This window comes from Lissotriton vulgaris, chromosome 10 (genome assembly GCF_964263255.1).
Source record: "Lissotriton vulgaris chromosome 10, aLisVul1.2, whole genome shotgun sequence".
Lineage (NCBI taxonomy): Eukaryota > Metazoa > Chordata > Amphibia > Caudata > Salamandridae > Lissotriton > Lissotriton vulgaris.
In genome coordinates, this window is record NC_141698.1 from 44,160,376 (window position 1) to 44,187,326 (window position 26,951).

The 26,951-nt window shown below is 42.7% G+C and overlaps 1 protein-coding gene across 1 annotated transcript in view; it reads left to right on the forward strand.

Annotated features, from left to right (window-relative positions):
* Positions 1-26,951, forward strand: part of LOC147684526 (extracellular calcium-sensing receptor-like) — a 47,559-nt gene that overhangs the window by 7,114 nt on the left and 13,494 nt on the right. The window contains exons 3-4 of the mRNA XM_086939687.1: positions 18,609-19,445; positions 19,715-19,942. Coding sequence (XP_086795813.1) covers positions 18,609-19,445; positions 19,715-19,942 — 1,065 coding nt within the window. The remainder of the gene's footprint in view (positions 1-18,608; positions 19,446-19,714; positions 19,943-26,951) is intronic.

Genomic DNA, 26,951 nt, shown 5'->3' on the forward strand with positions numbered 1-26,951 from the left:
GAATGCATCAAGCAACATTTGCTTAGAAAAATGGTTAGAACCATCTTTCATGATTTAAAAAGAAGAATTGTATGTGTCTAGATGTGTAAATCAGTGTATGAGTGAGTGAGTTCCTGTGTAAGTGGGTGAGCGAGTGGTTATGTGAGTGGGTGTGTGAGTGGCTGTATGGATAAGTGAGTGGGTGTGTAAGTAGCTATATAGGTGAGTGAAAGGCTGTGTGAGTATATGGGTGAATGACTAGCTGTGAGTGAGTGTATTTGGTGTATGAGAGTCTGAGTGGGTCGGTGAGTGGGTAAGTGAGTGTCTGAGAGTATCTGTAACTGGGTGTGTGAGTATGTGAGAAGTTATATGGATGAGTGAGTTGGTGTGTCAGTGACTAGGTATGTGAGTCGCTGTATGAGTGAGCAGGTGTAAGAGTGGTTGTGTGGGTGTATAACTGGGTGTGTCAGTGGCTGTATGGGTAAGTGAGTGAGTGAGAGGGTATCTGAGTGTCTGTATAGTTGAGTAAGTAGATTTGTGAGTATCCGTATGGGTGAGTGAGTGTGTATTAATAGCTCTATAGGTGAGAGAGTGGGTGTATTTGTTAGTGACTGCATGTTTGAGTAGCTGTATAGGTGAGTGAAAACGTGCGTAAGTAGCTGAATGGGTGAATGAGTGTTTGTGTCAATGACTGTATGCATGACTGAGTAGGTGTGTGAGTGACTGTATGGCCTGGGTGAGTGTGTGCATGTATAAGTGGCTGTATTGCTGAGGGACTATGTGTGGGTAGCTGTATGGGTGAGTGAGTGGGTGTCTGAGTGGCTGTATGGGTGAGTGAGTATGTGGGTTAGTAGCTGTATGGGTGAGTGAATGGATGTGTCAGTGACTATATGGGTGATTGAGTGCATATGTGAGTGGTTGTATGTGTGAGGGAGTGCATGTGTTAGTAGCTGTATGGGTGAGTGAGTTTGTGTGTTAGTAGCTGTATAGTTGAATGAGTGTGTGTGTGTTAGTAGCTGTATGAGTGAGCAAGTGGGTGTATCATTGACTGTATGGGTGAAAGAGTAGGTTTATTAATAGCTGTATGGTTGAGTGGATGGGTATTTTAGTAGCTGTATTGGTGAGTGAGTGCATGTTTTATTAACTATATGGGTGAGTGAGTGCATGTATTAGTAGTTGTATGGATGAGTGAGAAGGTGTGTCATTACCTGTATGGGTGAGTGAGTAGGTATGTGAGTAGATGTATAGGTGAATAGGTGTGTTAGTATTTGAACCTGTGAGTGACTGTATGAGTGAATGAGTGCATGCATGGGTGGCCATATGGGAGAGTAAGTGTGTGTGTTAGTAGCTCTTTGTGTGAGTGAGTGGGTATGTCAGTGACTGTATGTGTGAATGAGTTTGTGTATGAGTTGCTATATAGGTGAGGTACTGCGCATGTTAGTACCTGTAAGGATGACTAAGTTGGTGTGTTAGTAACTGTATGGGTGAGTGAGTAGGTGCATGAATGGCTCTGTAGGTGAGTGAGTGAGTGGGTGTGTGCGTGTCTGTATAGGTGAGTGAGTGTGTGTGTTAGTGGCTATATGGGTGGGCAAGTGAATGTATTAGTAGCTATATGAATGAGTGAGTGGGTATGTTAATGGCTGTATGGGTGAGTTAGTGAGTATGTCTGTGACTGTATGGGTGAGTAAGTGTGTGTTAGTATCTGTATTGGTGAGTGTATGGATGTGTGAGTGATTATATGGGTGAGTGAGAGTGTCAGCAATTGTATGAGTGAGTGACCTATGTAACTAACATTCAGTCTCCCACCCATACTGCAACTCACATACCTATTTACAAAACCATAGAGGCACTCACATACCCAGCTAGCCAGAGACAGTGACACTTACACATCTACTCACTTACCCATACAACAGTTATGTATCCAGCACTAACAGACCAACTTGCACACACAGTTATACAATCCAAGAGTCACTAATACAGCCAGTAAGCAATCCATAACACTACTAACATATACATTCAGAGACCCATACTGTTTCTAAGAGAGTCAGGAATATAGCAACATTGTTACTTACATACTCAGTGACATGTGCACAGAGGAAATGGTACACTCACTTAGATATGTACTAAAGTACTGACAAAACCAAGTCAGCCACCCAGACAAGTCACCCTTTAAACAGGTGTCTGGCCTGCTACTGCAAAGCCTGTGTGTGCAGTTTAACTAACAGGCTGACATGCCATTTAAAACCCCTTGTCAAGCCTTAAAGTCCACTTTTATTAAATATAAGTGCCCCCTATGGTAGGCCGTAGGTAGGCCACATAACAGGTGGTATGTGTTTAAAAGGTAAGACATGTACTTTGAAGTTTCAGTGAGTTACATGCACACTAAGAGAGCCTTACACACAGTTACACATCCAGTCTCCCCACCATACTGTAACTCACATATCTATTTATAAAAGCTTAAAGCCACTCACACATCCAGTCAGACAGCGACAGGCGTACTTACACATTCACTCACGCACCAACATAGCACTTATCTATCCAGTAGTAAGCGAGCCAGTTGCACACACAGTTACATACCCCAACACTCATAAACACAGCCAGTAAGCAATCCATGCCACCTCTTACATACACATTTACAGATCTATAGACATACTAAGAGAGCCAGTCATATGCTGACATAGTTACTTACATACCCAATGACACATCCACAGAGGAACTAATACATTCATTAAGATATGTACTTAGGAACTGACACTATCAAGTCACCGATCCCGACAAGTAGCCATTGTTGGGACTGCTACTGCAGAGAATGTGTTTGCAGTTTTACTGGCAAGTTGAGCAGGCGTTTAAAACTCTTCGCCACTCCTTAAACTCCCTGGGCCTCATTTGTGAGGCCCCTTGCAGTGCCATAATATCACTTTTTGTGACGTTCTGTGGCACAGGAGCCTGCACAATATTCATCAGGCAGCACTGAGCCACATAATACTGCCTTGTCAATATGGTTACCTTTAATGCAGCTTTCTGTGTTAAAGGGGCGTGCAATGGATGTTCCTGGGGGAGTTCCCAGCAACATTCATTGCGTTTTGACACTGGCCCAGATTTATGAGAAATCGTAAATCTGAGGCACCTCCAAAAACTTACGCCTCCCCATGGGGAGGTGTAAAGGAGGCACAACGGAGAGAAATATCCTTATTTCTTCTTTGTGTTCCTTTTTCTATGTATGCTGCATTCTGCATCACACATAGAAAGAGGAAAAACGCCTCATTTTGATAGTTGTTTTGCAGGAAGGTTTTCCTAAAACAATCAACCCTCTCAACGCAGGCACCCTTCCAACATGGTGCAAAGGTGCCTGCGTTGGCGCATGGCAGCCCATTGTGTGCCTGTGCAGTCGGAAAAAGACAGGAATGCACCATATCTGATAGATACGGCGCATTCCTGCCCTTATATTGTGCCATAGGGCAGCTCAGCAGGAAGGCGCTGCACTACCGCAAAAACGAATAAATGAGGCCCACCGTCCCCTACATGTAGATCACTCCTAAGGTAAGTAGTTCATAAATCATAAAGCAAGGAGATATGTGCCTAAAATGTAAGATATTTACTTTTAAATTTCAGTGAGATACATATGTACTTAGAGACCCATAAACTGAGTTATACTCATATAGTTTGAGTTAAATACCTATTTACAAAAGCATATAGCCACTCAAACACCCAGTTAGACAGAGGCACTTAAACATTCAGTTATATGCCCATCAGCACTGATGTTTCCAGCAGTAAGAGATCAAGTTGCACACACAGGTACATACCCCTAGACTCTCTAATACAGCCAGAACGGTAACTATACAGACACTTATATATACGTATAGAGTATAGAGACCTATACATATACTAAGACAGCCACTCATATAGTGACATAGTTACTTACACATGTAAGTGACACACCCAGAGAGGGGCTGATACAGTTATTTAGGTATCTACTCAAGTACTGACACTCTAAGTCACCTATCCAGATAAGTAGTTTTGATTGAAGTCGACTCAGACCTACTCCTGCACAGGCTGTGTGTGCAGTTGTACTGCCAGGTCGAGTAGCCACTTCAAATCCCTTGCCAAGCCTTAAACATCTATTTTTTCTACATATAAGTCAACTGTAAGGTAAGCCTTAGGTACACATACACTGATGCATACACTGACACACCAGACACAGTCTAATGCATACAGTAGCACACCCAGGCACACACTGATGCATTCAGTAATACACTCAAGCACACACTGATGTATACACTAACACACCTAGGCACACAATGATACATACAGCAAAACATCCATGAATACATGTATGCATACACTGACACACCGAGGCACACACTGATGCATACACTGACACACTCATGCATACACTGCCACACCCAGGCACACACAAATGCATACACTGACATGGTTAGGCATACACTTATGCATACAGTAACACACTGAGGCACACATTGATGCATATAGTTACATGGCCATACACTAATGTATACGCTCACACAGACAAACAGACACTAATGCACACACTAACAAACTGAGTTATACAGTAAGAGACCCATGCACACACTGAGCCAAACACTGACATACCCAGACAGACAGTGGTCTATACACTGACAACCCGAGATATACTCTGATGCATACAATAGCACAACCAGGCACACACTGAAATATATAATAACATACCCAAGGAAACACTAATGTACACAATGACACACCCAGAAACACACTTTTGAATAGAATAACTCACCTAATGACACACTTATGTATTCAGTGACACACCAATTCACACCCTGACACACACATATGCATACACTAAGACACCCAGGCATATGCTGACGGATACACTGATGCACCCTTACAGTGATGCATATGTTGATACACCCCGACACACTCTGATGCATTCAGTAGCACACCTAGGTCCACCCCCATACACACAGTAACACACCCAAACAGACACTGAGCAATACACTGAAACACCCAGGGACATACTCGTGCGTACACTAACACACTCAATCAAACACATATGCATATCCTGAAATAGCCAGTCAGAAACTGATTTATTCACTAAGACACTCAGGCATACACTTATGCATAATTGCATACACTGATACACTTAAACATACTGATGCATATGCTAACCCATGCAAACACTGAGCATACTGTGGTACACTTATGCATACACTTATGCTACGCTGAGACACCCAGATACACTCTGATGCATTCAGTCGCACACCCAGGCCCACCCTGATACATACAGTAACACACCCAAACAGACACTGAGAAATACACTGAAACACCCAGGGACATACTCATACGTACACTAACACACTCAATCGCACACATATGCATACACTGAAACAGCCAGTCAGAAACTGATTTATTCACTAAGACACTCAGGCATTCACTTATGCATAATTGCATACACTGACACACTTAGACACACACTGATGCATATGCTAACCCATGCAAACACTGATGCATACTGTGGTACACTTATTCATACACTGATGCCACACTGAGGCAGCCATGCACACACTGATTTAAACATGAAACTAACAGACTTAGAATGGCTTTAACATAGTGACGCAACTGTTTATCTAGGTATTTAATATTGGAAGTATATCACACTTCATGGCACACAATGACATTCTACTTCACTCTACCCCCTACACTACACTTTCTAACTCTATACTCCACTCTATGCCCGTACACTCCATTGTACAACACTCTATTCTACAATACAATACTTTACTATATGACGCAGAACTCCAGTCAACTGTACAAGATGCAATTTCACTTTATAACAGTTTACTTTCTAAACTAACCTAGTACAATCCACATCATGCCTTTCTACTCTATAACGAGCCAATACACTCTATTGTGCTTTACTCCACACTATGTTACACCACTCCACTCAACTCTACTCCACTGTATGAGACTTTACCTCACTCTACGCAGCTCCACTTTTTCACATGCTACTGTACTCTATAAACTCCACTCTACACCACTATACTACACTGTATGGCACTCTCCAACACTTTACTCCTACCTATACCACTTCACTCCATTGTACAACACTGTACTATACTGTACACGAGACTCTACGCTACGCTAGTCCACTAACAACACTGTATGCAACTTTTTGTATGCCACTGCACCCACCCCACTTTACTCCACCCTAATCTGACACAGTACTCCACTCTACTCCACCACTCCACTGTACGCCACTCTATTCTGCTCAATGCCACTGAGCTCCATAACACTGAATGCCAATCCACTGTATCACACTCTACAACACTGTAATGTCCTGTACACCACTCCACTCTACAAAGATCAACTTCACTGTATGCCACTCTACTCTACTGCAGTCTACATCACTTTCTGATACTGTACAATACCACACTATTCTCTACTATATAACACAGCACTGCCATTTGTAACACTTTATTCAACTGTATGCTACAACACAGTAGTATACGCCACACCACTTCACTCTATTACACTTTACTCCACTCTACACTACCCCCCTCCAGGGTATTCCACTCCACTATAGCCCACTCTACTACACTTTATCCTACTCTGTGCCATTGTACTATACCCTGTTCTACATCACTTCACAGTAGAACACTGTAGAACACTCTATGGCACTCCAGGACACTCTACTCCACTCTATGCCCATCTACCCTATGCCACTGTACTAAACTGTATGACACTTGACGATACATCACAAACCTTTTCTCTATGATTTACCACTCCATTATATGACACGTCTCCTCCACTGTACTCTACAACACTCTACTTGATGATACTCCACTCTATGACACTCAACTTCACCTTACTCACCTCTATGAGATTCTTCAACACTCTACTCTACTGTTTGACATGCTATTCCACTGTATAACTCGCTGCTCTAGTCTAGGATACTTCACTCCACTATATGAGGCACCATGCCTCTACAATATAATACACTTTACTAAACTATATTATACACTACAACACACTACTCTACTCCACTCGAATCCAATCTACAATACTCCAATATATGACAATAGACTTTACAACACTCCATTGTACTGCACAACACTCCACATAACAACTCTCCCCTTGCAACACTGGACTTTATGATTTGAAACTCATTTTTATTAAAAAAGTTTGGAAAATTTTGAAATGCAATCAATAAAACAAAGGGTAAAGCTCAGTTATAGTTAGGAAACCTTATTTTCCCTATACAAACCAAGTTTAAACTACACAAATATTAAACATTCCAAAGTTATATTTATAACTTTCATTTACAATTTATCCACCACCTCCATAGTATTATAAGTAGTAGATCTTGTTAAAAACTCTTTTCAGCTCACTAACTAGACACCACTAGCTATATCTCTGCTCTCTATAACTGGCAAATGTATTTGTTCTTTTTAGTTCAAAATGTTAACATGTCCTAAGCAAGAAATGTGTGAGAAAGAAAGCAAACTGCAATACGTTTCGTTTAAATAACTTTATTTCGATTCCACAAAGAAATCATAAAAGTATACATCAATATAATAACAGCATCTACAATAAATTCACGGTACATATTTACATGATTTACAATAAAACCACGGTACATAATTACATAAATCTGATTTTCATAAACATTCAATATCAGTTTCTAATCACAAGAGCTGATCTAATAAAACTCAGTACAGCATTACAGATGTTTGCAGTTGACAAAGATAATAAAAATTGATATCCTTCTTTATAATAGCATGATCCAAGGGATAATAGTAATGGTCTAATAAAAGTATTTCTTGGGACCTTATACAAAGTGCAAAAAAGGATAAGGTGCAAAGTATTTTGCGAGACCTTATTATTACAGGGACAACAAGGTAGCGTCTCACTCCAACCCCCCTGCTTTGGAAATGCAAAAAGGAAGTGGAGAGTACCAAGGCGAAACCTTGTCAGATAGAAACGCAATTGTGTATTCATAATATATGATAAATAAAAGGGTCGCACTAACCTTCCCCGAACACGTAATACATAGTCACTGTTCTTTAAGGAACCCAATTTAGAGCTGTAGGCATTCTTGATAGTTAATTTAGTATCCTTATTGATCATGCCAGGGTTTGTAAACATGTTGCCTAACCCAATCTTATAAAGGGTATCTCTGACATATCGAAGCCATGGGATTTCCTTATAGTGCTCAAGTTTAAGGCAATCTTGTAGGATTTCTTTTGTCAGTTTCAGTTCCTCAGTTTTCCAAACTTTAGACCATAATACTAATGGTGCTACATGAATAATGTCACTTGCAAACTCAATACCAACCTCCCCGTGGCAAAAGAAGTTTGATGTGCCCGATGGGACAGATAGGAGACGTTTTATAAATGTATTCTCCATAATCTGTAACTTTTCACAATTTTGCGACCCCCAGACACCAGCACCAAAGGTCATAGCAGAGACACATTTAGCTTTATACAAAGATATTATTTCTGCTATGCGTCGTTGTCCTAATTTACTAGCAAAGCGAAAGAGAGCTTCAATTGACTGTGTAACCTTTTGAACCCGGGCTGATATCAGAGGTTCCCAGTTCAGTTTTTTATTAAAAAGGTTTCCCAAATAATTGAAGTTATCAACTTTCTCTTTATTTGAGTCCCTGACCCTGTATTTGCGGATTTTAAGACTTTTCGGATCGCAAGTCATGGCAAAGGATTTAGTAAAACTGACCCCAAGATCTAATTTTCCCATAAACATGTCAAAAGCGTTCAGGCAAATCTGCATGCTATTGGGAGTAAGGGCCATTAGGACAGCGTCATCTGCATATGACAACATTGGAATTCTTTTACCATTTATCTGAGGAAAATCAGCACCTGTTTCTAACAGGAAACTTTCTAGTCCGGTCGTATAAACCAGAAATAAAAAAGGGGCTAAAATACATCCCTGGCGGACACCTTCGGTAGATAATATAGGTCTAGTTTTCTCACCCCCAGCGCCATATCTAATTCTAACCATTGTGGCAGCGTGAAGCCTGCGGAGCAGGGTAACCAGAGGCTCCTCAAACCCCATAGACTCCATCATCCGCCACAATTTATCCCTACATACCGTGTCGAAAGCACTGGACAAGTCCATGAATGCCAAATGAATAGAACTATTCTTGTCACGCATGTACTTGCCCATGATCAGTGCTAGATTCAAACACTGCTCGGTAGTTCCTTTCCCTCTTCTAAAACCATATTGGGATTCTACAATAACCCCCGCTGACTCTACCCATGTTTCAAGGCGAGCCAATATCACCCTACCCATTAGCTTACATGACGCGTCTATTAATGATATTGGCCTATAGCAACGTGGGTCAGACTTGTCACCCTTTTTAAAAATAGGCACCACAACTGCCTCTTTCCAAGAGGTCGGAATGGGCCCCAGAACTATTGCCTTAAAAACATTCAAAAGTAATGGTGACCAGACCTCCAAATTATGTTTAAAAAGATCCAAGGGTACTGCATCAGGGCCTTTAAGGCAGCCCCCTTGGTCAAAGCTAACTCTACCTCCGAAAGCGTTAATGAGTCACTGAGTGACTTTGCTGTCTCCATGTTAAAATTGTAATCACATTCTCCCATGGTAGCAGTCCACACTATATCATTTGGATTAAAGATTTTACTATAGTGAGCTACCCAGGAGTCTTCAGGTATATGTACTCAGATAGTATTATCTTCCCCTTATTTTAAAAAAGGCCTATTTATTATCTCCCAAAAAAGCCTATTATCCTTTAGATCAACTGCTTTTTCCAAATCTTCCCATGCTTTAGTCCGCAAATCATTTTTCCTCTTACTGACTGCCTCACTATATCTTTTCCTGGCTGATCTAACCAATTCCCTATCACGTGGGTCTCGGCGTAGTGCCTTTGTTAAATAGGTTTGGGCAGAAGAGCATTCACCATCAAACCATTTAGGCCCTCGATCTTGTTTCCTCCCCCCTGTCCTTACAAGGTGTGAAGCAACATTTCCCAGTAATAATTCAAAATTCTTGATTATGTGATCTGGATCAGATGTAGGTGTCAGACAAGTTTCTATCTTATCCTCATTTTCCTTAAAGATATCCACTTCCAGTTGTCTCATATGTACTTTATCCCACCTTAAAGTGACACCCTGGTTTTGGCTATATACTATAGGTTGTTCCGAAAACAGATTTTTTTCGGGAGCCAGGTTAAAGCTCAAAATTAGGGGATTATGGTCACTAGCTGGGTTCGCCTCAATTTTAAAATCTTTCAAAAAATGAGAAAACCCCTTAGACACCATAGCAAAATCAATTGTACTCATTCTGCCCCCTGTACCTTGAAAAGTGGGTATATTCAATGCACCAGAAAAGCTAGACATATCCAAGATACATAGATCATTGTTCATGACGATTCTATTTAGAGCCTCTCCTTGTTTAGAATGAATAAAATGGGCCATAGGTTGGTCAGTTAAATCCATCAGACCACACACCCTAGACCCGCTGAATTTACATAGCTCACAATTAAAATCACCTAACCATATAATGGAAAGAGGGAAGACCCTATTTGTCACCTTAACAATCTCTTCTTGTAAATTATCAATAATTACGGTTACATGGGGATCAAATATATTATAATACCAGTTTATGAGAAGAAGGGTTTCCGGAAATAGATCCTTAATCATGAGTAATTGGTACCAAGGTGATTCCACCACTCGGCTCACATGTCTTAGGTTCTGTTTTACGGAGATAGCTGTCATAAGCCCACCCTTGGCTCTCCCTGACTGCGATGGTATTGCACAAACATTAAACATTTGAAAACCATCCAAGCTCTGGTCCACAGTACTCCATGTCTCTTGGAAGCAGGCAATGTCAAAAGAGTCAACATAGTCTAGCCAGACCGGATCATCTACTCTTCGTGCAAGGCCTGCTATATTCCAAGAGTTTAAACGGAAACAGTTAGCCTCCTCTCGTTTACCTTCTTTTCTCTGTGGTGTTATCACTATAGGATGAGCTAAAACACACCCATCTACCCTATTTCCTATACCATTTATTACCACATCAGCATCAGGAGTATTTATATCTCTAAATGTACACGGGTTGTCTCCAGACCACTGATCTAATTCAGCATTAAGATTTGGTATACACATGGATCCCATATTCCCTTGAACAACATCATCTCCATCACTACCATAGTTTACAGAATCATTGTTTATTTCATAGTGACTCTGAAATCTATCACTAGCCCAAAGGTTCTCTACATCATTTATGTTATTGTTGGTTATTGTCTTCATATTATCCCACGGGATAAAATCGTGGTGGGACACCAATGTAGGCACAACATCCTCAGTCAAAGAAGAAAATGTAAACTTTTTATCCCAGACTGATATTTTTTGTTGGGAAGTTAGATTCAGTCAGTCATTTAAATCCATAGGAGTTAGCGGATGGAACATATTTGATAAAGGAATATTCCAAAAATCCTTTGGATTTATAGGGAGGTAGTTATTTGAACTAGGATACATATTAGGGTGGTTTGGCGGGGGGAAAAAATTAACATTTCTGTTAAAGTGTTTGGGGATAGGCTGATTCATAAATTGTTTCCGATGATATGGGAAATCCAAACCATATCTCATCCGGGGCTTATTCGAGGAGAACATCATGTTTTCCGGATAGAAGTATGTCAAATTCCGGGATGACACTCCTCCATCACTACCTCCCAGAAACCAATCGCTAATATAAGTGACCACCCTATGATCCCGAAAGTTAACAATAATCAGATCACCCTCTATGTCCTTAGGGCGTATGCCCACCCAATGACATCTTCTAACTGAGACAATGTCTCCATTCAAGTGTAAAGGTAGAGGTCTATTTAAACGTAGTCAATGAATGACCGTATTTTTTAAACTACTATTTGATTCCACAATTCCCTCTGGAACAGCAGGAACACCTGTTAAAATAATAACAAAATTGGAAGAGTCCGGAGGCAGATCTACTATGTTTTTATAGTTTGATTTACCTCTATTAGAAGAATTTATTTGGGTGGAGGGTAATATATTGGATTGAACGGGCTTTGGAACCACTGATCGGGTCTTCTCTTTGCTTGTGGGTTTCGAAGCTATAGTACCTGGTGTGCCAGCTAATGTAATGGGATTCTTATTAGCAGGCACATTATTTGGTTTCATAGTGGGATTATGTTGCCTGTTTTGATTGTTTTCAGATTGTTTAGTTATGGTTTCGTTTTCAATTGGAATGGCTGGGGTAATTGGGTTTGGATTCTCTGGGGGAATAAACTCTGGTAAAAGGCGATCAAGTTTTTTTATCCAGCCTTTTAAGCCTTTCAATGAGAGGGAGAATAAGGGCTTTTAAAAGACTTTCAACAGCCTCATGAAGCCCATCATTAAGAGTGGATTTGTGTTCCCTAACAACATTCCCTGCTATTACCTCTGTTTCCACTATTAAGTCTTTCCCCACTACATCTGGCGTGGTTTCTTTGTGGACAGCTACCTGTGGCGGCTTCCACGGGTTGCCAGACCCACTTTTATTTTTCCCTCCCTTCCTCCTTCTTTTCCTAACTGGGGAACATACCACACCTCTATTCTCTTGATTGTCACGTGCTCTACTTGTTTTAGTGGTAGATTGAGGATCAAGCAACGTGACTACCTCAGTTTGGATCTTCAAGGGCGGAGGTAAGATGTTACTAATAGAGTGGGGGACAGCGTCCAAGGGCGAAGGGGTATTAAGATCTATAAGGTTATTGGACACAACCGTGGACAGGTTACGTTGATCTTCCACAGCTGCATCCAAATCTTCCAGTAAGGGCGGACTTTCTTGAAAAATTAAGGGTATATTATTTGTGTTAAACAATTCTGCATCCGTCTCAACATGTACCGAAGTGGATATAGGAGACTTCACTTGACTAGGAGGAGCCTGTCTCTTAAGAAGCTCAATTGAGAGACGACGTTCGGCCCTCCTTTCAGCTAGAGCTAACTCTCGATCAATATCCTTAGTTGCTTTAGCAAAATATTTATCAAGGGGGCCGAGAATGGATATATTCACACAATTAGGAAGAGAGTTAGGAATAGGGCTAGACATTCTTAAACAATAAGACAGTGATAAGTAGTGCCTAAGGAAAAAAAGGAGGTGTTAAACAGAAGGTGGGCAAATTAAGACAGCCAATAAACAAGTGAGAACACGTTACTTCAGGAATTACTATCAGATAAACTCAAGGGTAGGTGGGATTACAAACCCAATAATGGTAAGACCACAACACTGAGCTTATCAGAGGGGGGGCCCAGCCCGGCCTCTACCGGCCCTGGACGGTCCCGCCCTTGTCCCGGGCTTCTCCCGGGACGCTCCCGCGCCGCGGGGAGAGCCCTTCTCTTAAATACATGGACCAGTAGAGTGAAGGCGGGGCGTGGCGAACAGGGAGAGCGGCCAGGTGACGGGAGGCGCGGGTTACCGAGGCTTCTGGTCCTCGAAGTCCGGTCCCACACACTCGCAGCCCTGCGCAGCACACGCTTTACCAACAAACACTGTCCAAGGCTTCCAGGTGGCAGTGAAAGCGCTGCGGGACCCGCGGAGCGGGTACCGCGGGTTGTAAATAGCGAGTTGTAAATAGCAACACTAGCACGGTCAGCAAGTAGTCCCAATGCACTTCTGCCTTCAAGTCCTTTTAAATGTGAAGGCGGGGCGTGGCGAACAGGGAGAGCGGCCAGGTGATGGGAGGCGCGGGTTACCGAGGCTTCTGGTCCTCGAAGTCCGGTCCCACACGCTCGCAGCCCTGCGCAGCACATGCTTTACCAACAAACACTGTCCAAGGCTTCCAGGTGGCAGTGAAAGCGCTGCGGGAAACTGCAATACAAAAAAATTAAAAATGTATCTTGAAATCTAGCCTGTCACAAATAAGTATTCTTATTATTCTCCGAGGTCGACTGATAATTCCTTACTACTATTTTGGGGCCTTAGTTTGTAGATCTATTATGTAGCGGGATTCCAACCTTCTAAGTTTTAAGATTCTATCCCCTTCCCTGGGGTTGTCAGGTACATGGTCTATACAGGAAATCTTAAGTAAATCTCTGTTGCAAAAAATGCTTCGTACTGAAGTGTCTAGCAACTGGGTATGTTGTATCTTCATTCATGGCAGCCCTCATATGTTCTAAAATATGTATTTTGGGGGGATGGATAGTATTTCCAATGTATTTTAAGACACAGGAGCACAATAAGCAATAGACAGTGTATAGTGTACTGCAAGTCATGAACTTGTTTATAGGTCTGGATTTCTTCAGCCCTGAAACTCTATTGGACAAAATCCTGTTGCTGTTAGAGCAGGCTTTGCACTTACCACATGGAAAGAAGCCCTGTAATTCCCTGAATGTTCCCTTGCTTTCTTTTTCATAATGACTATGTATCAAGTTGTTACCCAAAGATCTAGCTTTTCTAAAGGTCAACAGGGGACTTTGTGGTATATCAGGGCCTATGACCGGGTCCAAATTTAGGGTAAACCAATGTTTGCAGAAAATGTTCTTTAGTTCATTGGTGTTAACCGAGAAGGTAGTAATCATTCTAAATGTACCCATGTCTGTGTTTACCGTAGGTGTTTCCTTTAGTAATTCTCCTCTAGGGATAGACTCAAACTTTTTCAGGGCTTGTTTCAGTACCTCTTTCCCATAACCCCATGTACTGCATCTAGCTATACTCTCTTGGGCCGCTTTCTGGAAATCACTAACCCTTGTGTTGTTCCTTTTAATTCTCAAGAGTTCACCATAGGGGATGCTGGTAATGAGCTTATGTGGGTGGCTGCTGGTAGCGTGCAGTATTGAATTCCTAGCAGTGGGTTTTCTATAAAGCATGGTACAGAGCTTCTCTTCAGAGACAAAAACCTTAAAATCTAACACATTCACTGACGTGAAACTCACTTCCTTAGTGAACATCAAGTTGACATTGTTTGTGTTTAAGATCTCTATGTATGCTTTGGATGTCTCTTATGACCCCTTCCAGAATACAAAGAGGTCATCTATGTATCTATGCCATGCTACCACATTAGTTGTCTAGCTGTCATTGGAATCAGACCAGGCCACCTGTTTCTCCCACAAGCCCACTAATACATTTGTATTGCTGGGGGTGAAGTAGGTGCCCGTTGCCGTGCCCGAGACCTGCCCATAATGTTGTTCTTGAAAGAGAAAAATATTGTTAACTCTATTCATTCTAGCAGCATTACGTTATGTTCCATTAACTTTAAAGGATGGTTTATCAGAAAACGTTCTACTGATTTCAGACCATCCTTGTGTGCACCTAGGAGAATAATAAGAATACTTATCTGTGACAGGCTAGATTTCAAGATACAGACAGTTTAAAAAATATATATTTGATTGCACTTTGCTTTCTTTCTCACAAATGTTTTGCATTGGACATGTAGGGATTTCCTTTGATTTCAAGCAACCAGACCCTGGAGGAAAACATTATTTATATAATAGACTTTAGGGCCATGGCCCATAGAGGGCTGCACCACTGACACGTAGCACTTTCTTAATTGCAGATCATGTATGATATCATCTAATAACAGAATGCAGGTAGGACACAGTTGTGTCTTACGTGTTCTGATTGGAACACACGCAATTAAGTATTTGCACCTTGTATGAACCCATATAGAGCGTATTGTCAGATGTGGCACTTATAATGAATTGACATTATTATTGTGCGTGGATACATTGAAAATTTGTAATGTGTATATATAACTAATGTTTTACCCAGTGGTCATTACACATTGGTGCGATACCAATGTTTCTATCGGCACTGGAACGAATGGACACCACGGCAAGATGGCGACGATATATATTATGATATATGCTTGCGAGTACTTTGTTGATGTTTATGTAACACTCTTGATAAATGTTGTCCATTTCTGGTGCACCTGATGTCATTGAGAAAGGCAACAGCCGAAACGTCTCTGTTTCTGTAGAGTTTAGGATAAACTATATGAATACTCTCCGCAATCTATATTCCAACTCGATTTCAGCAATACTGTCTCAGCCACTCGCAGCGATGGGCCGGAACGGGCTCGCAACACCCGACAATCCAACAGTTCTCGTTTTGCCAAAGTACAAGAAAACGAAGTCCAGGCCACAATAAGCACTAACGGGAGTATGTTGTCTATTTTCACTAAGGGTGAGAGGCACATGTTTTGTATATATAACGTTATTCTACCTCATATTCACACTCGTGAAAAAGGAGACTTGGTCTCTTAAACGCGTCGAGTTTCCTGCTAAATAAAAGCACGCTGAAACTAAGGATTGTGCCCTGGACTTTATTTTCTTGTACTTTGGAAAAACGGGAACTGTTGGATATATATATATAATTCAGTGAAAAAACCAGAGGTTTCACAATCGTTATAGTTAGGAATTAGCATTTAAAAAACAATTGAAATTCACTGAAAAAACCATAGGTTTCACACCAGTTATAGTTAGCTGGACATTTTACTCATACAAAACCATTGAAATTCCCACGTTATAGTTAGTTGGACTCACTATAACTTGCGTGCCCGCAATCCACTGCTGATGATGTCACATATTACATCATTTATGACATGGTCAGTGACATCACTGATGGCATCACTGATGACATCTCAAATGACATCACATATATTAAATATGACGCATGAGTAGAAGACTGAAGGCCTCATTTATGAGGCCATGCGTCACTTTTACGCCACCGGTGCCTCACTTTTTTTGACGCACCAGTGCTGTAAAAAATGCACCTTATTCAGTCATATTTACAAAGTGACGCATCTAGGTAGATGCGTCACTTTGTAAACCCCTGCACCACATTATACCTACGTCAGGTGTAATGTATGCAAAAGGGACGTACTGACGCAAGAAAGGGTCGTAGAGGTGACGCAGTGAAATCTATGAGATTTCACTGCGTCACTTTTAGGACGCCGTTGTGTAGACTGATGCAGGCCCTTTCACATGGGACTTTCCTCATGTGAAAGGATGCATTGCTGGAGTTGCATCATTTTTGTGACACACTCCAGCAATGCATCACTTTTGCGCTTACAGATACGTCTGAAATACTGACGTATCTGTAAGTACTTGCGACATAATGCGTCATATATTTAATATGACGCATGAGTAGAAGACTGAAGGCCTCATTTTATGAGGCCATGCGTCACTTTTAGGCCACCGGTGCGTCACTTTTTGTGACTCACCAGTGCTGTTAAAAATGCACCTTATTGAGTCATATTTACAAAGTGACGCATCTAGGTAGATGCGTCACTTTGTAAACCCCTGCGCCACATGATACCTACGTCAGGTGTAATGTATACAAAAGGGGTGTATTGACGCAAGAAAGGGTTGCAGAGGTGACGCAGTGAAATCTAAGAGATATCACTGCGTCACTTTTATGACGCTGTTGCGTCCAAATCTTGTGCCTGTATCACAGTAGGTGTAAGACTGATGCAGGCCCTTTCACAGGCCCCATGTGAAAGGATGCATTGCTGGAGTTGCATCATTTTTTTGACACACTTCAGCAATGCAACACTCAACATTTTTTTTTCTCTATTTTTTTACACTCATTTTCCCCGTGGTGCATTCAGGGTGCGCGTACCGGAGAGCGTACTGGGGAGCGCCGCCAGCGCTCACCCCGCGAAACTTTAAAAAAAAAAAAAGTTTTTTAGCCCTTCATGGTCCTTCTAGGCCCCCCTCAGAAAACCTAGGGGGTCAGGGGGTGTCTACTCTGCCCCCTTTTAATTATATCCCCCTTTCTTTTTTCACCTCTTGTGTCTCGATTCTACCGAGACACAAGATGGCGGACTCTCCGGACTGTTTAGAATGTTGACAGACACCCGACAGCCAATCAGCTTTTGCTTGGGCACTCCCGTAGCGCGGCGGGTGCGCTCCCCGGTACGCGCACCGGGGAGCGCAGGCAGCGCGCCTATAGATATATATGTGTTTTTAACTTAATTTTCATAAAAACCACTGGAGCAATTTTCACCAAACATAGCAAAGGCACATCTGCCTACCAGTCCCTACAATTTTGCCAAATTTGGCGTAATTCCGTTCAGCGCTTCGGGCTGTAGACTTGTCAGACCGTCCTACGGAAATTAACATGGAGAAAACACGTTTTGGGACCACCCTTTTTTCTCAGTCCCCACTTCACGAATCCCCCCTAAACTTGCAGGGAAGGAGCGGAGCGCAGCAAGACCATTTTAAGGAAAATTACAGGCAGATCCCTCAATCGGCGCCAAAGTTATTCCCAATAGAATGTTCGGAATTTCCTATGGTAGCCAATCCTAACTATAACTACCTACTGGCGACCGCCAGTAGGTAATATAAATATATATATATATATATATATATATATATATATATATATATATATATATATATATATATATATAAACACCAGACGCTCACTTACATCAAAATGAGCCCGACACACCAGGAAATTTCGCGACTGGATATATATATATATATATACTGCTGTCCTGACCTGTAATAGAATACACACATGTTGATTTATGTATATGCAAAATTTACAAAAGAAAGTCTAAATTACTCTAGAATGCTAAAAAGCAATATTTATTTTGAAAACACTAGATTTACATATGTTAAGTGTGTGCTATAAAAAATGTTTCTCCACAGATCAGCTATGTTGCAGCACTTCCAATCCTAAGTGACAAAATCCAATTTCCATCATTCCTACGGACAGTGACAAGTGCTACCTTCCAGGTGGATGGCTTATTGCAGATTTTGCTCCTCTTTGGATGGACGTGGATTGGAATTCTGGTCTCAAATAATGATCATGGTCTCCAAGGTAGTCAGATGCTTAGAAAGGAGGCTGCAAAGAATGACATATGCATTGAATTCTTTGAAACTCTGCCCACACAATCCAGCAGGGCATCCTTAGATCATGCCATTGATACTGTTCAAAGATCCACTGCTAGAGTCATTGTGTGCTACACCTATGCGATAGATATAGCGCCATTTCTAAAGGAGATATCTCTGAGATGGATCCCTGACAAAATCTGGATCGGTATTACAAGCTGGGTTCCATCAAATTTTTTCTCATGGAGAGACATGTGGCATATATTAAATGGCACTCTGGGACTGGCAGTGCACAGAGGAGACATCCCTGGACTCAAAGAGTTTCTGTACAATATTCACCCACTGAGAGACACCGAGGACATATTCATGAAGACTTTTTGGGAGCAGGCCTTCAGTTGCAAATGGATGAATGCATTTAATGGAACTAAATCTGGGGGAAAAGAAGACAAGCAGGTTCTCTGTAGTGGGACAGAACATCTTCAATCTCTTGATGCTTCGTTGTTGGAGGTGAATGATTTTCGGTTCTCTTTTTCAGCATACCAAGCTATCTATGCCATGGCCCAGGCATTACATGATCTGCTTCATTGTAAAGATCAAGAAGGTCCCTTTACCATTGGTACATGTGCAGATCCTAAAGATTTTCAGCCATGGCAGGTGAGGGCACTAATGTGTTGTGTTCAGTTTTGCGTTTCTCATAGCTATGCTATCTATATAGCAATTTGTCTTAAAACACCCCTCAACTCATTCTCACAATCGCTATAATCTGCTTACCTACAGTAGAGTACTGTGTTCTTAAACGTTTCTCTCTCTATAAGATATCTGTGGCCTCAACATTTCATTACAGATTCCAAACAGCATAATGAATGTCCTTCCAAAATTCTTCTACATCCCTTTTGAAGTCCCAAAATATTGTTTGCTTGCAGATTTTGCAATATGTGAAGAATGCACGAACGCTGAGTTCGGCTGGCAGCGGGTTATATTTCGATGCATCTGGAGATTTCCGTTCATTCCTTGATTTGTTGTATTGGCACATTACATCCAATGAAACCAGAAGCTTTGTGACATTGGGGACCTACGACGTCAGTGCTCCCAACCACCTACGACTGGTCATTAACAAGAATGTCAGCATATGGGGTGGAAAATGGTCTCAGGTGAGAACCATGTTGATTAACTTTACAGAAAAACAACACTTTCAACACATTTGCAGAAGGCAGTTCAGGAAAAACAACAGCTGCTCCAAAATTAAAAGACTAATCATTTATTACCAAGTAGCAAGTATTCCTCACCTGTCCTGAAGGGGAGTTGGTAAAGCCTCCAAAACTTTATAAAACAAGCAACTCAAAGAAAACAAAGAGGGGCAAATTATCTGTAGCTCGCACTTAATTTCTCAATTTAGTATTAGTAAAGTTAGGACTCCTAACTTTACTACTACTACATTGAGAAAAATCGTAATTTTAAGACTTTCGGTATTCACAGAAGTCATTTAGGAGTCCTAAAGTTAGTAGTCCTAACTTTACTACTACTAAATTGAGAAAAATCCTAATTTTAAGACTTTCGGTATTCACAGAAGGCATTTAGGAGTCCTAAAGTTAGGAGTCCTAACTTCTGTGAATACTGAAATGAGTAAGTTCATTCTGTGAATACCAAAAGTAGTAAGTGCATTCTGTGAATACCAAAAGTAGTAAATTCATTCTGTGAATACCAAAAGTAGTAAGTGCAATCTGTGAATACCAAAACAGTAGTAAGTTTAGGATTGAGTTTTAAGTTCATTCTGTGAATCGGGCCCTTAGAGCATAATTATGAGAATGGCAGTCCCTAGACCGCCAAACTCACAGTGGTGTGGCAGTCCAGCCACTGCTGCACAGACAGTTTTTCCCTATTTCTACTTTGGCAGTCAGATCACCATTTGACTGCTGCCACTGCCAGGGAACCCCATTCCCTGATGGTGGCGTGGCAGTCAGGGCCTCACAATATGCGGATGGTGACCCTGCAGCACCACCATGCATATTCCGAGTTTCTTGACTGCCAGCAGTCTCATGGAAGTTCTTACTACATGCAACTACTGGCGGTCAGGAAACAAAGAGGGCCCTACAGGGTCCTCCTTGCCCCATGAATGTTGGTGCATGCAGGGTGCACATGTGTGCCCCCTGTGTGCTTACACCCCCAGTTCCAAAATGGCGTAGACTTCACAGTCCATGCCTTGCAGGAACATGCTGTAGCGGTCCCACGTGCTGCCTTTCTAAGGCTCCCATAGGAGTGCCAATGAGTTTAACTCCCTTTATAGCCATAAAACAATTTGAAAATGCAAAACAAACATCTATAATAACGGTGCCTTTGGCTCGTTCTGTTCTTCTAGACCCCAGCAGTTTTTGGTACCATTTACAGGGACATGAAGTTCCGCACCCAAGACTGAGATGGTAGAACTACTTGGTGCCAGACAGCTGAACCTTAGCAGACTCTGCTGCTGCAACCTATCCACCACATAATTTAACAGCCCACTCTCTGTATTACAAAGCATGTGAAGAATATTTTTAGGCCCTGTGTTAGTCAAAGCATTTAGGAGGTTTCAGCTAGCTCTCTTCATTTATTTGCCTTTTTGTGTGCCTTTCACGCTTTCCTTCTGCACAGCATAGAGCATGTTGTAATTGGTGAGCCGTTGGCTACCTTCATTTCTGCCCCAACAATAACCACCTTGAGTGACCTGGGACTATTCTTATTTACATGTTTATTTTCTGTGTATTTCCCTGCAAGGACCAGATACGCCTCCAGTCTACTAGGCTGCACCACATCTGCACTGCTAGTGTGGCACATTTTTTGCAAAAAGTTTTAATCCCATTCTTTTCCTAAATAAATAATGTATTATATAAACTAAAAAAATTGCATTTAAAAAGGCTGCTGAACATAAATGATATTACTACTTGAGAATAACTGTCACTTTCAGAATGTATTCTCTGCTTTTGCCATCTTCCTCCTTGTCTTCACTCCTCGGATATAGAAAATATTGTCTTCTCAAGACCTTACCCAGATGTCCAGACAGTGATAGGACAATGTATTCTTCTGTGTTTTGTAGTGTAGTTCCTATATTCCCAATAGGCTCTGCGCATTGCAATAACATAAACGACAGTGTAGACGTAGGACTGAGGTCGACTAGGTCTCTATTGAATATTTTAGACTTAATTGTGCGTGCCAGCTAGCTCAGAGGTCACTAGAAACTTTCTCAAGTAAACAAGAAGGTGTTAACTTTCCTGAATAGACAAGAAGGGATTAGTTTCTGACAACCGCATAAACATGACAACTTTGCTCCCCCAGAAAAAGAAGTATATCTCCAGAGTCGCGGAAACAATAGATAGCTATTTCACTCAGTTAATCGTGCATGCTTACTTTCACCAGAAGTGCAGAGAAATAGAGAGACGGGCGTTTTTAATAAAAAGGGTATTTATTGAGCAGTCTACTTTCTCATGCAGGAGAAGTGAATTGCCACAATTGCAATACTTGTCATAAAGTAAAGTGCGTACAGTAAAACGAGTCTTATGAAATAATACTGTCAAAGCATTTATATGGTTTCTAAGCCACAAGACACTTAAAACAGATAAAATACATACAACGATTAAATAATGACTAAACGTACTCAACTGGTGTTTCTAAGATACGCCTACCCCAGTGTACCTAACCTAAGCCTAGTACAGGGAAGGAGTAGATGAGTTACAGTTTTTGCCAAGAATCTGAATCAAGAATTCTCTGTGGGTCTAATCAGCTCCGTACCTTGGTTATAGAATGAAGGAGGTCTTGTATCTCTTTTTCAGGACTCGATCTCCCAGCAACCCTCAAGGGTGACAGGGAAACACTGGAGCTGGATTTCTCGGCAGGAGAAAAGACAGCGTCTCTCTCAAGGCGTCTGCAGGGAGGGTCGGCTTCCTTCGGCACTCGCATCAGCAGGGCGTCGGGCAAGTAGATAGCCGATCTGCTCCAAACCACCGTGTGTTGCTTAAGGCAGATGCCAGAATATTTATACCTGGAAGGTGCCGAGTTTGACGTAAGGTTGGACATAAGACGTCACTAAGAACTCACAGTTCTTTCAGGACTCCAGGAGTTCTAGGACAAATCAATACAGAAGCAGGGGGAATTCCTGGGCTGCTGGAGGCTTGGGTTGTTTAAGAACGCGTTGTGCTTTCTAGGAGTCTATGGGAGTAGCCTTGCCGTATTTGGACTGCATTGGCTATGTCTTAATATGGGTATGATTCTTATGCCTGTATAAGGGTATGATTTAATAAAACCACATAAGGGCATGAAATCGGGAATATTTACTAGAATCCTAGAATCATCTACAGCAGTTAGCTAGCTGCATGCTCGTATTTCCACCAATGCGCATGTTTCTGTGAAACCTTACCTCAGAAGTATTTAAATACATTTAACTGTGTGTCGCACTCAAGTGCACACAAGGGAACCTTTTTTTTAATGATTTTGTAATAACAATTTACTAAAAACATTTTTTAAAAGCATGCATTGGCCATTTCAATAAGAAGTCAGCCAACCACAGACCTTTTTGCTTTGTCAGTGTTTATTTATATTTGTAACCCAGAGCTGCACTGCATCCAAGGAAGAGATTACATAGATGATTTAAGGAAGGACAACAAATAAGCATTACCTTAAAAGCAGCAGGAATCCAACTAGCTCTCCACTCTGTCCCCAACCCCTCTTAAAACTGAAGAGAAAAATCCCTTCCAAGTGCATGATAAGTAATGCCATGGATCCAACGAGATACTGGGATAGAAGGAGAGAAGTAAGGGAGGAAGAAATGAAGAAAGGAATGGAAGAAGACAAGAAGGAAAGCCATAGTTAAGTGCTTATTATTAAATATGTGATTTAATATCAATTATTTACTTAAGGCTATTAGGGGGGCAGTGAGAAAAACAAGTTGAAATAATCACCATAACTGGTACGTTTTCTCAGACACATTACAGGCGGCCATTTTTTAATCCCCACCACTAAAGACTGGGACCAACTATAGCCCTCATCTACCCCTAAACTGGACCCTTAGTATCCATGAGATGACCATGGGTATGCCCAGTTGCCGGCTTGGTATTTAACTGTGTGATGGGATACAATCCACATTTCACTGATGAGACCCAACAAAGCTGCAACTTGCCTGGAGTCATTTGTGTTTCATGGCAGGGGCAAGTAATGTATCTGTGTGTTGTTTTCTGGTAGGTCCAGGACTACGTTTTTATATGGCTGGTCGCTATCTGTAGAGTGAGAAAAAGACAATGGAATTATATGTATGAAATATGAGGCAGAGTAATTACCAGTAGCTCTGATTATTGCAAGCATTATGTTCTTGTTGTTTTTGATGTTCTTACTTGCTATTGCATAGTAGCACTTATAAAGCTTTTCCTTTCGATAAATGTAGATTACTGGGATGAGAGTGATGATGCTGTGAACTGTCCTGAAGAAACAGAACTGCTATCAAATGGTTGAAGCAATGTCATTTGTGATGGTGTGACATCTGCTCTCTTCAGCCTTCTCAATCTGCCTGTTTGCTAGGGATTGCATGAGGTGCATATAATATTGTGAGGTGACCAACAATGTGTTGATGCTGGATTGTTTAATTCTGGCTTGGTCCGCATTTGGTAACTGTTGATGTGCAAGTAATAATTTAGTTAAATGCAAATAAAAGGTTTAAAAGTGTCTGCATTTGTCAATACTGTATATATTGGTCATGCCTGACATGAGGCAAGTTGCACTACTGAGTGTGCAGATGTAATAGTGCAAGTGTGCCGTGTAATGACTGTGTTACTATTACTGAATGGGACAGGGTTTCAAGAACATGAGAGCAATATGTGTGGTGGCTGGCATAAATGGGATTAGAACCAATGGAATCGTTCCATCGTAGAGAGTGGCAGAGAGGTGGGTAATTGTTCAAGTAAATAACATGGATATGTGATTAACCAGTTGTATTGTTTTAGGCAGTAGGGACTTTAAAGGGTTTGAATCTACGACCTCCTTAATCTCTATAGTTGGACTAGCAGGACTAGCAGGGTTCAAGCACAACAACCCCACCACCACCCTCCACGCCTGGACCCCGATCAGCACCGAAGACACCATCCGCACGATGAACTCCATCCACTCCGGATCACCGACCGACCCCTGCCCTCACCACGTCTTCAACAAGGCCGACGCTGTCATCGCACCCCACCTGCGAGACATCATCAACACATCCTTCGACACCGCCACCTTCCCTGAGTGCTGGAAACAGGCCGAACTCAGCGCTCTACTCAAGAAACCAACAGCGGACCCCACCGAACTCAAGAACTACTGCCCCATCTCGCTCCTCCCGTTTCCAGCCAAAGTCATCGAGAAGACCGTCAACAAGCAGATGGCCGCCTTCCTCGAGAGGAACGGATCCCTCGACCCCTCACAGCCCGGCTTCCGAGCCAATCACAGCACCGAGACCGCCCTCATCGCCGCCACCGATGACATCCGAGCCCTGATGGACAATGGAGAAACAGCGGCCCTCATCCTCCTAGACCTCTCCGCGGCATTCGACACGGTCTGCCACCGCACCCTAGTACAGCGCCTCAGCAACATCGGAATCCAGGACAAGGCGCTGGAATGTATCATCTCCTTCCTCGACGGAAGAACACAGAGAGTCCGCCTACCACCGTACAAGTCAGAGGCCTCCGAAGTCATCTGCGGCGTCCCTCAAGGATCATCTCTGAGCCCCAACCTCTTCAACGTCTACATGAGCCCCCTCGCGGCCATCGTACGCAAACACAACCTCAGCATAATCTCCTACGCCGACGACACCCAGCTGATCCTCTCCCTGACCAACGACCCCGCCTCCGCCAGAGCCAACCTGCACGAAGGGATGAAAGAGGTAGCCGAGTGGATGACGACCAGCCGCCTGAAACTGAACTCTGACAAGACAGAGGTCCTCATCCTGGGCTCTTCACCCTCCGCCTGGGACGACTCCTGGTGGCCTCCCGCCCTGGGCACCGCACCCAAACCGACAGACCATGCACGCAACCTGGGCTTCATCCTGGACTCCTCCCTCTCCATGACCAGGCAAGTCAACAACGTCTCCTCGGCGTGCTTCAACATCCTACGCATGCTACGGAAGATCTTCTGGTGGATCCCCACCGAGACCAGGAAGACCGTCACCCAGGCCCTCGTCACCAGCCGACTGGACTACGGCAACGCCCTCTACGCCGGTACCACCGCCAAGCTCCAGAAGAGACTCCAGCGGATCCAGAACGCCTCAGCCAGACTCATCCTCGACATCCCACGAAACAGCCACATCACCGGACATCTGAGAGACCTTCACTGGCTCCCCGTCAACAAAAGAATCACCTTCCGCCTCCTCACCCACGCACACAAAGCCCTACACGACCAAGGCCCGAGCTACCTCAACAGCCGGATCAACTTCTACGCTCCCAAACGCCACCTCCGATCAGCCAACCACGCCCTCACCGCCGTCCCCCGCATCCGAAGAGCGACTACAGGAGGAAGGTCCTTCTCCTACCTGGCCGCCAAGACCTGGAACTCCCTCCCGACCGACCTGCGCCTGACCCAAGACCACCTCTCCTTCAGGAAGAAGCTGAAGACCTGGCTGTTCGAGCAGTAGCGGCACCCCCCCCCCCCCAGCGCCTTGAGACCCTACGGGTATGTAGCGCGCTCTATAAGTGTCACTGATTGATTGATTGATTTTTAAGTTGTTTCTTACCAGTTTCTATTTAGGAGCTCTCATAAACTTTCTTTTTCACAGTTCTTCAGAGTTGATGGTGCTATGTATCTTAATTCAACCATACCAAGATTACTTTAGGTCAGACTAAAATCAGTTTTTTTGATCCTCCGTGCCTTCTTGTTTTTAACCTTTTCCATGCTCATGATGGAGTGGTTCTGTCATTTGCAACAGTGGGTGTATGCTCATGACGGAAGCGCTAGTCATGGCACAAACCCATGGGGGCAGCACTGGCCCTCCCTCCATGGGCAGCCCATCTAGCCTCCACAAAGGGAGATGGCAGCGGAAGAGTTTCCGCTGCCAATCCCCCCAGGCAATCCCATGGTGTCAGCATGCACAGCGCGCACCTGCTTCATCAGGAAGCCCTGGACACGCTGGAAGCCATTTACTTCCAGGAGTCCAGAAGGAGCGAGGTACGTTTT